Source organism: Pleurodeles waltl, chromosome 3_1 (assembly GCF_031143425.1).
Source record: "Pleurodeles waltl isolate 20211129_DDA chromosome 3_1, aPleWal1.hap1.20221129, whole genome shotgun sequence".
In the NCBI taxonomy this organism is placed as follows: domain Eukaryota; kingdom Metazoa; phylum Chordata; class Amphibia; order Caudata; family Salamandridae; genus Pleurodeles; species Pleurodeles waltl.
The window spans coordinates 1,932,328,522-1,932,340,690 of record NC_090440.1 but is presented as its reverse complement, the minus strand read 5'-3'; the positions used below and the strand labels follow the sequence as shown (position 1 = coordinate 1,932,340,690).

At 44.0% G+C, this 12,169-nt stretch overlaps 1 protein-coding gene across 3 annotated transcripts in view; it reads right to left on the bottom strand.

Moving 5' to 3' along the window:
- Positions 1-12,169, bottom strand: part of SUPT6H (SPT6 homolog, histone chaperone and transcription elongation factor) — an 893,672-nt gene that overhangs the window by 76,515 nt on the left and 804,988 nt on the right. For all 3 annotated transcript variants that reach the window (XM_069226188.1, XM_069226189.1, XM_069226190.1), the window contains exons 34-35: positions 8,078-8,155; positions 7,770-7,954 (exon numbers count right to left, since the gene is read on the bottom strand). In XM_069226188.1, the coding sequence (XP_069082289.1) occupies positions 7,770-7,954; positions 8,078-8,155 (263 nt within the window). The remainder of the gene's footprint in view (positions 1-7,769; positions 7,955-8,077; positions 8,156-12,169) is intronic.

Here is a 12,169-nt window from a genome sequence, read left to right as displayed (position 1 = left end):
GTGGCTTCTGTGCTTTGCCCTCTAAACCCCCCTCGAAATTGTGTCTTTCGAAATGTGCCTCTGCTCTGTGGGGAGTAGAGTGTGCCCATGGCTTTGGCTGTGTCAGTGTCCTTTTTAAGTTTTTCGATCGCAGTGTCCACCTCCGGCCCAAACAACTGCTGTCCGTTGAATGGCATATTCAGCACAGCTTGCTGTATCTCTGGTTTAAATCCTGATGTACGCAGCCATGCATGCCTCCTTATTGTTACTGCTGTATTGACAGTTCTAGCAGCTGTGTCTGCAGCATCCATTGCTGACTGTATCTGATTATTAGAGATACAAAAACTGGGCCCAACCCTACCAAAGTAAAGCTCCAGGAGAATTTGGCAGAGTTCACAAGGGACCACCCCTCTGAGTATACTTCTTCATATGGGAAAGTTAGTGAACAGGAGGAAGAATTCCCCTCTCCTGTCCTAACCAGTGACAACAATGTTCCTCAAACCCTGACTCCACAAATCATAGTCAAAGAGCCTGGTTCTCCCACAGGGGAGAATAGTACCTCTGGAAGCATTGAGGGCAGCCTCAATGAAGAGGACCGCCTGTTAGCTAGGATGGCCGAAAGACTGGCTTTGGAGAAACAGCTCCTAGTCATAGAAAGGGAAAGAAAAGAAATGGGTTTAAATCCCATAAATGGTAGCAGCAACTTAAATAGGGTCAGAGAGAACACTGACATCCTAAAATCCCCAAAGGGATTGTAACTAAATATGAAGATTGTGATGACATTACCATCTGGGTCACAGCTTTTGAGAGGGCTTGTGCAACCAGAAAAGAAAGCAGATCTCATTGGGGAGCTCTTCTTTGGGAAATGTTCACTGGAAAGTGTAGGGATAGACTCCTCACACTCCCTGGTAAAGATGTTATCAAGGCGCTGAATAACAGATATTATTGTTACCAAAATCAATATACTAATTTTATAGATTTGAAACTGTGACCATGAGGTCAAACAGAGGCCACCTACAGTGGATGCATTGGTCCACTAAGCCACAAGACCCGGTTATGAGTGGTATGCATAATGCCATCATGCCCATTATTTTCATGACTGTCCTCACTGTCAGAGACTGCCCCCTTCTGGTATCGCCGAACTTGGTCTGCAAATACCCTTTATCTTCTTTGGTACAGGGTATGCTCGGGCTTTCTTTGAATTTAGGGTTGCTCACAGGAACACCTTTTCCTTACTGTGGTTTATGGAGAAACACAGGCATTCTAAAGTTGTGATCACTGTTTGAAGGTCCGTTCGGCGTTTCTGCTTAGATTTTGCCTAGCCATTCATTTAGGAAGGGGTATACATGTATTGCCTTCCTTCTTAGGTAAGCTGCGACTGCAGCAATGCACTTTGTAAAGACGCGAGGAGAAGACTAAGCCAAGTGGTAGTACTGTGAACTGGTAGTGTGTGCTGTCTAATACAAAGCTGAGGTACTTTTTGTGTCCCTGATTCACTGGAATGTGTAAGCAGGCGGCCTTGAGACCTAGGGTAGCCATGTAGTCTCCTTGTATTAGTAGTGGGGTAAATTTTTGGAGTGCTATCATTTTGAAGTGTTGAGTACGAATCAATTTGTTTATGAACCTGAAGTCTAGGACTGGTCTCAGAGTAAGATCTTGTTTTGGAACCAGGAAGTAAAGTGAATAGTTTCCCTTGTTTCTTTTCCTTGGTAGTACTCTTTCGATAGCTGTCTTTCACTTCCTTTCTCCTGCTACTACTACCACCACCTCCTTTGTTGATTGTATTATTTCTTCCCCTCAAAATATTTTGGGTTTTTGGGGTGGTTCTTTGGTTAGTTCTATGCAATATCAGTGACATATCACGTTTAGGATCCATTTGTATAAGGTTACTTGCTCCCTCTCCCTTGTGAAAAAGGCCTTATTGTATATTCCACCAGTGTTATGTGGGGACCTGGGCCGCTTTTGGGTAAGTCACTTACTGGTTTTTCCTCCCCTTTGCGGGGTTTGTCCTCTTCCCCTTCCTCATGCCTGGAAGGGTGTTGCCAATGTTGATAGGTGGACTGTTGCGTGGCTTGACGGGAACTGCCCTGTGGCTGTTGTCCCTGGGGGAAAGGTGCTCTGCCTGGAGGCCTTTGGACTGTTTCCTCCTCTTATGAAAGGGCCTCAGAATTGTAGGGCTCCCACAGTCTTGGCCGCTTCGTTGTCCTTCTTGATCTGTTATAAGGACTCATCGGCTGCTTGGATGAACAGGGCTATCCTGTAAAAGGCATGTTGATAACGGAGGCTCGCACCATTGGCTTAAAGCCTGACACTCTTAATCATGCATGTCTTCTCAGGTATGTGCTGGTGCACAACTGCCTGCAGTCAGTGACTGCTGTCTCAAGGGCAGACTTTAGGCATGTATTGGCTATGTTTCGGCCCTCTTGCATGACATCATTGGCCCTCTTCTTGTACTCCTCAGGACTCCATCTCGTCCCACGGTTGATGGCTGTATCTGTTAAACAGTAGACCTGAGTTCACAACACACCACAGTGTTGATGCCTCCCTCTTCATTTTTCTCCTCATCCTGTTGAGCCTCTTGCTCTCCTTTTCAGGGGTTGGTCCCGCAGAGATGTGGGTAATGTTATGCCGGTGCACTTCCCTGCAAGCATTTAGGATCCTGGGTTGAGGACTTACACTTCTTCTCAACCCTTGGCATTAATGCCTTTGCAAAAGCAGGTTCTCCGAACGCTTCCTTCCCTGCTCCAGTATGCTGGGTAACATAAGCAAATACAAGTTCCCCTTGTTGGCTGGCAGTGTTTCTAAGAAGAAACAAGAATCTTCCTTTTCTTCCTCCAACTGTACACCTTAGGTCTCTCCAGCTCTCTTAACAAGGCTGTTGTACTTGAAGAGGTCACCTGGTAGTGAAGGCCTCAAAGGGTAGACGTCTAATCCTTCCTTGGGGGATTCAGTGTCGAGATTGTTCCATGATTTCTTCAAACCTCCTGCCCCGTTTGTCACTTTGGGCTCACAGAACTCCTCTTTGGGTTCTTCTTCTTCCTGGGACTCTGGTGTTGCAGGAGCCTCCATGGCAGACTGGTTGTCTCTGACGTCAAAGGCAGTCAACGGTTTCGGTGGGATCCGAAATTCTCTTACGGGAATCAAACTTCTTTTTTCCTTGGATAAGCACTGCCGTTGCAGCTTCGGCCTTCTCTTTTTTATTCTCAACCTCCCGTGCTTTTTGTTCAGTGTTAACTGTCAGCGAAGGTCTCTTCATGTCTGTTGACGTCACCGGTTTTGTGCCCTCTTTCGTTCTTTCTCGCCTGGATGGAGTTGTTGAAGGTTTCAAGGGGTTCTTGCCTGCAATGGTATCCCGTCGTCGGGATCTGTGGGTTTCTTTGTCTTTCGGCTGACCTTCGGTCAATTTTTGTTTCTGCACATAGGTTGCCTTTTTGGACTTTGTGTCCAAAGATGTATGTTCATGGCCTTTGTACGGTTTTATTACCTTGTGTGCCTTCTTTTCGCCCTCCCTCACCAATTTTTTCGCTGCCTGTTTTCGTTTGGCGTATGGCGCTCCACTGCGTGCTGTTTCGGCTCCCTCGATGTTGGCCTCATCATCGGTTGACAGGCCGAGGTTCTTCAGTAATGCCTGTGATTTCTGGCTGGCCCTGATATAGTGTTCAAGCCTTTGTCTTAGACATACCCTCAAGGTCTTTGGTAAAAATGAAGCGCAGGCTTCGCAGTCCTTGTCTTGGTGGTCTTCCAGGAGGCAAAAGGTTACAGTCCTCATGGGGGGGGGGGGAGAGGGGTGATCTCTACACAAACCTGTGGTGGCAGTTGGGGCAGAATTTAAAGGGGGTGTTTTCCATGTCCCCTACCTGCCCTCAACTCTATGACCATGTGGCTGGTTCTGGCGAAGTCCCTTGTCGGAAAAAGGGAGAAAAGGGTCCCCTTCTCTCTCGTTATCATTTGTTTGTGGTCCTCAGCAATTCAGTAGATTTTTCTTCAAAAACTAAAAAAAAAAAAACTTTAAAAAAAAACGAGCCCCTTTGTTGCTTTCAGACCAATGGTGGGAAAAAAAGAAGCTTAAGATGGTGACTACTCAGAGGAACATCTGGGGTGCTGTCTGAAGTCACACATGGGACAGGCATACCACCAAATGGTGGTTGACAAGGCCCATGGGGGGGTGGGGGGGGGAAGAAAAGAAGAGAAGACAATTCCAAACCCAGCCACTAGATGGTGGAATCATGCACAGCATGTGAATCTAGAAAAGTATTCATGCCGCAAAACTTACCCTGCCTCTAACTGGGTGCCAATGTGCCTGACCTAATCATGTATCCCACCATTTTTTGACCATCTTGTATGATCCATTGCATATTGGCTCGGAGGTCGTCAGGACCAAGGGCAAGAAGTCACTCACCATGTTCACAATGCCTTTGAGTAACACCCAAGGAGGCAACTTTATCCCATGATTTAAGGGTGAGGCTGATGGAGAAGAACATCCTTTACCCAAGGCCCTTAGATGTTTGGACTCTGTCTGGAGGTGTATATGGGAAGAAAATAGGGTTAAACCGGCTAGTGTAGTACTACAATACTTTCTAGTGTAGGATGTTGGCGGAGGAAAGATTGATCCCCAGAGCTAGAGCAATCTGCATGTTGACAAGGTGAAAAGATCCTGGTTTTGCTCAGGTGCCCATTAAGTGTCCGTGAAGGCTTTGTCAAAGGGAAGGAGCGGCTCTGAAGAGGTCTATCCTGGCTACAGGACCTCTGTGAGGACCTTCATTTTGACCTCAACTAAAGATAGCTGTAGGTGGCATCCTCGTGATCACCATGGCAAAGGGTACTAATTCTTCTGTGGAAGGGTCAGGTGGAGAGTTAAGGCTAGTGTCAGAATATGGGTCAAGCTAACTGGCCTCTTGGAGACTCATAAATAAGCTCTCCTCGTTGTAAAGTTGAGACTCATCTTCAACATCAAAAATGTGGTGACAGAAGTGCAACTTCAGAGTGTGAATGGGTTGGGGTTGAGGTGGATTCACTTCTGAGTCCTATAGAACTACAGGGTCTTCCTCCTGCGTCGACGCACAAGTTATAGGCGCAGGTCCCAGCACCAGGAGAGGAGTTGAAGCAGGAGTCTGTCCTGGAGCTGGGAAAGTAAAGTCTTTCAGGAATAGATTCACTGGCAGTGAGACAGAAGGAGGCGTCCTCTAACTCACAGGCCTCAGAGGTGCACCAAGGTGAGCTGGAAGGGAACCAAAAATGAGCACCATGGCCTCTCAGAATTTCCGGATCTGCTGTTGCATCGCAAAATGACCTTGAAATTCGGGTTAGATTGTGTTGTGGAGTCAGTTCTGTGGCGGGGCATCGAGATTAAGTATATCTTAAGACTTTGCCTTACCTGAAGATTTGGAGCGGGAGACAACCTTTTGCCGGAACTGCTTGAGGAGCAAGAGCATATCCACGTCCTTGACTTCGAGAGAGGCAGGCCCTTATGCGCTTTCCTGTTGTGTTCTGTGACAAAGTTTGGCCTTGCGGTCTTGGATGCCCTTCAGATTCATCCAAATGCAGTGGGTGCATGATTCTGAGTGAACGGAAAAGCCCAGACACCAGAAAAAGACCATGTGGAACTCCGTCATCTACATCATTTTGTGGCAATCTTTTCAGAGTTTAAATCCTGTAGTTTTGGAGGAGACCTGCCTGTTGCACACTGTACACGTTTGCAGAAAAACATTTTGTCATAAATACAAGTGGGAGAGTGAGTTCAAGATCAGTGTTGGAAAGCAAGGAAATAAAGGAAAGGGCGTTGATGCCCAGAGGTCGTGGTTATACGTGGCCCCGACATCACTTCTGGGGGCAGGATGAGTTTGATGTAGATATGCACAACGCTACCTACCAGAGGGGGAGAGAATTGCTGAGAAGAATCTCTGGATCCAGTATGCTGCTTGGCGGTATTCACAAGTGAGGAATCTGCGGTTAGAATAATCCAGAGTTTCCTTTTCCTTCTACATCTTCTTTAAAAAGAACCTAATTTCTAGGGAAGTGAGAACATCACATATGAATCCACTATGATTGTCTGAGGGGTACGTGTCCACCCTTTCTTCAGAAATCTGTATCTATGTGCTGTAACCCCTCTACTGCAGACTTCTTATCCTGAAAAAAACAAACATCTGTTCAAACTGACTTTCTTCAGGGTCTTCTTCTCCATTGAAGATTTCCCCTTCCTCCTATTCTTTGTGCGCAGACATTGTTAGAAGCTCAGCCACTATGTATTGCTCCTCCTGATTTTTCTCTCTCAGCGGGTTGAGAAATCTCTAAGGTTTTGAATTTCTCCTTCCTCTTCATCAGTGCCTCAATTTCTGCCTCGGCCGGTGTTTTCTCCTCTTAAAGTTGAGAGCTCTCTTGTGCATTAAGGCTTTCTTGGTCTGCACCAAGGTCATCTTTTCTCTAGGTGCTTTCCTCCCTCCTACTATATTCCCATAGCCCTTTTGGAATCGAGGCTGATTACAAGTTTTTACCGTCAACGTTGTCTTTCAACTTCTAATGGGGTCGTTTTTGCTTGCTTTCAATAATTGTAGTTTTGGAGGGCTTCAAGTCAGAATACTTCAGCTCAACCCCATTCTGCCCTGTGGCGTTATCAGCCATTTCTTTACATTGCTGTCTTTTGACTTCTTCAACATCTCTGTTTTGGCGATCTTTCTCCATATAACACCTCAGTTTCTTCAGGGATTTTCTCGTTGCTGGACGGTCCAAAGTCTCTCAGCACTGTATTTTGCTGCATCTGTGCCTTATCTTAGTGCGCCCACCTCTGTGGCTCCCTTGTCTACAGGACTTTGAGCAAGAACTGTGGTTCCGATGGAGAACTATCCAAAAAACATTAGTTGTTCTTCAAGGAAACTGAACTCCCTCGACATCTGTCTTCTAACCTTCAGTTTCTCTCTGGATTTTTCAGTTTTGGTTTGTGATCCCACAACAAAACCTTCACTTTACCTCAAACACTCTCCATGCTCCTGGCTGTGCTTCCAGTCCCAAGCGTGGAAAAAATAATTTGAAGATGGCAACCATCCAGATGGGCTTCCAAGGTAGTCATCCCTTCTAAAGGGAATGGGGAAAAAAAGAGCAATAGAAGAGACAAGGGATTGGACTGGCAGGTTAATAAGCCCAAATAGTGCACAGAGAGCTCTTTCTGCTGTGCACAAGGTTTAAGAAAAGTTGATCTTCCAGTATCAACCTCCATAGTAGTAACAGTCATGTTTCCAGAAAGCAGCACCTTCACAATTTAATTGCCGTCTACTTTGTGACATTTAACTAAAACCTAAACATTGCAATTACCTGAACAAAGCCCAAGGCTCAAGGTTCTTCTCATTTAGCTAACATGACAAACCTTACTATTTTTGTATTTTGTTGGCACAAACAAGAAATGCCTTAAGTCTTTTACTTTTGTATCCTTTCTATAAAAATATATGTACATTTAAAAAAAAAAAAAAAACCTTTGCACCACTAGCACTACTGTGGTTTGAGACCAACCTGAAAATACCTAAACTATACGTGAGACAGGAAACATGTATTTTGCCAATTTCTTATCAGCTCCGCTTGCCTCTTACACCATCCTGACTAAGGTGAAAGGCCTAATTTTGAGATCTGTCAACGAAAGCAGAGACTAAAACTGTGTCACATACCAGACATAATGCATTCAGTCCTCCCAGCTTCTACCATTCTAATACTCAGCTAAAATGTACACAAACATCGCAACCATAAGTACTCTCACAGCTCAGGATCCCATCCATAATTGAACCGCATGGTAATAAGATACATACGTGGTAAGAACTACTGCTGCCACCTCCGCTACCTCCTCCACTTCCGCCGCCATAGCCGTATTGACTGTTTGCCCATTGAGCTGGTGTGGTGTTCTGATTCTGCCCTTGCCCAGTCACTGCTGCGATTGCACTAAACATCTGAGAGGTCATGGTCTGTGGCAGTGCATTAACAGCTCGGGTTAGGTCTGTAAAGGAAATTTCAGACACTGGGATTCATTACTGGATTCATTTCATAGAGACCTGTCCATTACTCAAACAGCTTTCAGGGTCCTGAGGTCTAACTAGCATTACATACTCAGAGCACCTACCTGCTATATTAATGTTGGCAGGCGTAGCGTTAACAGAGCCTGGCGTTCGGGACCTGCTGCTGCTGCTTGGAGTGACACCTTCAAAAAACAAGAGAAAAACATTCATTAGGAAGTCAAATTTGTTGTAATTTACAGGAAAGCAGGTAGCCAAAAAAAAAATAAACTATTACAGGCATTTGAAAGTGGACACAACAATAACCCATTACCAGCCCCAAGGAAGAATCATAGAATGTAAGATCTCAAGAAAATGAGGGAGGCTGGAAATGAAAGGATCCATGGGATGCTTTTCTCTGGTCCAGAGAAGACATTCTCTTCAACTGAAGGATTGGGTCTATGTGAAGGCCCACACAAAACATCACTTTCTGAAGCCACGCTGGAAAGGTCTTTTCCAAGTCCACTTGACAACAGCAGTGAAGCGTGCTGGTCTAGCTTCCTGGGTACAGGGTTCACACACAAAGAAAGCAAAACCACCAAAGCAGCAACAACAGATCGAAAGCCATACGGAAGACCTATCTGTTCTCTCCTTTGCCCACAAAGACAGGCTACAGCTTACGGTCAAGAAAGCTCCTTGTTTGCAACCAAAGGTTAAGCACGGCTGCAAATAAAGGCACATGCACTTACTAAGTGACCTCTTTGTTCTTAACTGCTCAGTCTTCAGTGAGAAACACCAGGAAGTGGCCCTGGTTGCTGGCCATATTATGCATCTTTGTACTTGCAGCAGTTGTGACTGTATTGCTTATTGTCTTGAAGGAACATGTAAAGATCCCAGAGACTGAAGGAAAACTAACAGTTTTTTTTTTAACCTGTGTAGTTTTGCAGCTTGAAGAATTTTCTGGATTTATATGCTGTGCATTATTCCGTCATCTAGTGGATGGGTCTGGAATTCTACAACTTTGTAGTCCTTTCTCTGCTTTTTTTTTTGTTGCTGAGCATCGACCGATCTGCTCATTTGGTGCTTCCTGTGACATTGTATACCCTTCTCCAGAAGCTCCCACCTTTGGTCCCCATCTTCAGATTTTTTTTACTCTTCAATGTTCTTAGTGGAGGTGGGTGGGTCGCTTGTAAATACAGAAAATTCTTCAGGCTGCAAAAACTACACTTACAGGTAAGAAACTATCAGTTTTGCAGCATGAATCCATTCTGGATCACATGCTGTGCATTGATTTTATAGCAGGTTTGAAAGATTTGCGGTGGTTGAGTTGAAGATGGACTTAAATTTGTAAACAGATTTTTTTAACACCCCTTGTTGCAGTTGAGCTTCTTTGTTCATTTGAACGTCAATGCTATAGGTTTGTTAAGATAACCACATTGCTACCATACAGATATATTTTAAAAGGGTGTTTACTAGGAAGGCAATGGTTGCTCCATTCTTCTTTGTTGAGGATGCCCTTGGGGTTGAGTTCTGCTTCTCCCCTGCAGCTGAGTGGTATAGTTGTATAGTTTATGAAATCCATCTGGCAATTGTGCCCTTAGTTACTGTTTTCCACATATTGATATCTGCAAAGGAGACTAATAGTTCGTTTTTCTGCATGGCTTTGTTTTTTCCATGTAGTATATTATTGCACGTCCTGCATCTAGTGTGTGTAATGTTCTCTCCACTTGATTCTTTGGGTTTTTGGAAAATAAACGTGAAATATGATTTTTTTTATTTATGTTGAAGTGTGAAACTATTTTTGGTAAAAAAAACGCAGATCTGTTCTCATGACAATTTGGTCCTTGTGACTGCATAGTCAGTTCTTGAATTGAGTGCTTGTATTTTGCTCACCCGGCAGAGGGATGTTATAGCCACCGGAAATGCTGTTTCTAGAGTGAGCATCTTTAATGTGGCTTTGTGCAAAAGCTCAAATGGTGTCTTCATAAACTGAGTCAGTCCCACATGTATGTTCCATGTGGGTGTGTGCATCTTCCTTGTTGGAGTGATTCTCTTTGCCTCTTCCAAGAAACGTTTTATTACCGGAGCTGTGAAAACACTTACCTATGTGGCCTCTTGTGTAAGCCCCTATTGCTGCCAAGTGTTCTTTCAACAAAGCATATGTTAGGTTGCAGTCTAGTAGTGTGTTAAATATTTTAGCACAGTTGAATCTTCAGTATTTTTCCATATTAACCCACTTTTAGGCTCCATAATGAGTATTGTTTCCATTTTGCAACATAGCACTTTCTTGCTGATGGTTTTCTTGCTTCACAAGTCATTATCTTTTCTGGTAATTTCAGATGACCCAATTCTAAGTCTCATAGGCCCATAGACTCTGGCTGAAGTACACTTCCTTCTTCCATTGAAAACCGGTCTTGTTGTACTGGCAATTTTTGAATGTTTGCTGTGCCATTTCTAATAGTTCTGAAAAACATGTCTGCCTTTTCCACTGAGGGGCAATAAGAATTAGAGTCATTATGCTTCTCCTGCATTTACTGATCACTCTGTGTAACAGTGGGATCGGGGAATAAGCGTAAAAAAATGTCCCTGACCAATTTATCGACAGAACATTCCCCCAGGATTGGTGGTAGGGCTGATCAGATGCAAGGTTTTGGCTTTTTGTGTTTATTGGTGTTGCAAAAATATCTGTATTTGGTGTCTTCGACTTCCAAAAGATCATTTTGAGTACCCTTTGATTCAGTTCCCATTCGAGAAAGACAGCTCCCTACTCAGCTTGTTCGCTTCTGTATTGTCGTTCCCCATGAGGTGTACCGCTCTTAGCTTTTTTACCTCTGTATGGCCCATTTCCAAAGTTTTTGGTCTAATCTTGTTAACAGAAGGGATTGTGTTCCTCCCTGTTTGTTGATGTAAAACATAGTAGCTGTGTTGTCTGTTTGGAGCAATATTGTTTTTCATAAAAGCTGCTTCTGATAGGCCTTTAAGGCTAAGAACACGGTTTTCAGCTCAGGGATGCTGATGTATTGTACCACATCTTGTTCCTTCCAGTCGTCTCAAACCTTGAGCGAGCTCAAGTGAACTCCTCAACCCATATGTGAGTCACCTGTTGTGATTAATACTGGTGGAGTTGGTTGTTGAATTTAATGTCTCTAGTTATATTTGTTCTGTTCCACCAGGCTATTTCCTCCTTCACTTTTGTGTGACAAACACTCTATCTTCCCAACTCGCTGCTGCTTGTGACCATTGGCTCTGTAACCATTCCTGAATTGGTCTAGTGAAGTCCTACAAATGGGACTAATGGGATGCATGATGCCATCTTCCCTAATAGTTTCCCCACCGTCCTTGTTGTCAGCGCTTACCCCTTCCAGTTAAGCCAAATTTCCATCAATATTGAGTTCTCTTTTCATTGAGAAACACTTTCCCTTGGATTGAGTTGATCCTCACTCCCAGAAATATCTTCTCTTGCTTTGGCTGTGGAGATAACTTCTCTATGTTTATTGACAACCCCAAATGTGAATAAAGTCCTTATATTCTACTGTACATGTTCTCTGCACTTGTTGTGGGAGTTTGCTCTAACTAACCAGTTGACCAGGTAAGAAAATACATGTATGCCCTGTCTTCTTAGGTGTGGTGCTACTGCGAACTAGTAGTGGATCATGTTTACCACACATCTTAGGAATTTTTTTATGCTGAACATGAATTGGAATGTGAAAGGAGGCATCTTAAGTCTGCGGTCGCCATGTAATCCCGTCTTTGTAGTTGTGGAATGACCTCTTGGAATGTTAACATCTTGAATTTTTGAGTTTTGATAAGCTTGTTTATAAACATGAGGTCTAGAATTGGTTGTAGAAAAATGTCTACTTTGAGGATTTGAAAATATGTTGAGTAATTTCCCTTGTTGATTTCTTGCCTTGGTACTCTGTCTTGCTTTTTCTCGAGCAATTTCTCCGCCTCCTACAGGAAGACAAGATGTTTCTTCTTTGGAATGGACCTTTGGTGGTGGAATCTTTTGAAATTCTATGCAATACCTGAATTGAATTATGTTCAGTATCAATTTCTCTGAAGTCATCTTCCTATAATCCTGAAGAAAATTGTTTTATTCTGCCTCCTACTGGTGTTGTGTGTAGAAGTCCTTGCTTCTTGTTCATGTCTCTCACTGGGTGTGTTCGTGAGAGGTCACCAACCCTTGACAAGTCACTTGTTTATGGGGGTTGAGTCTCCTC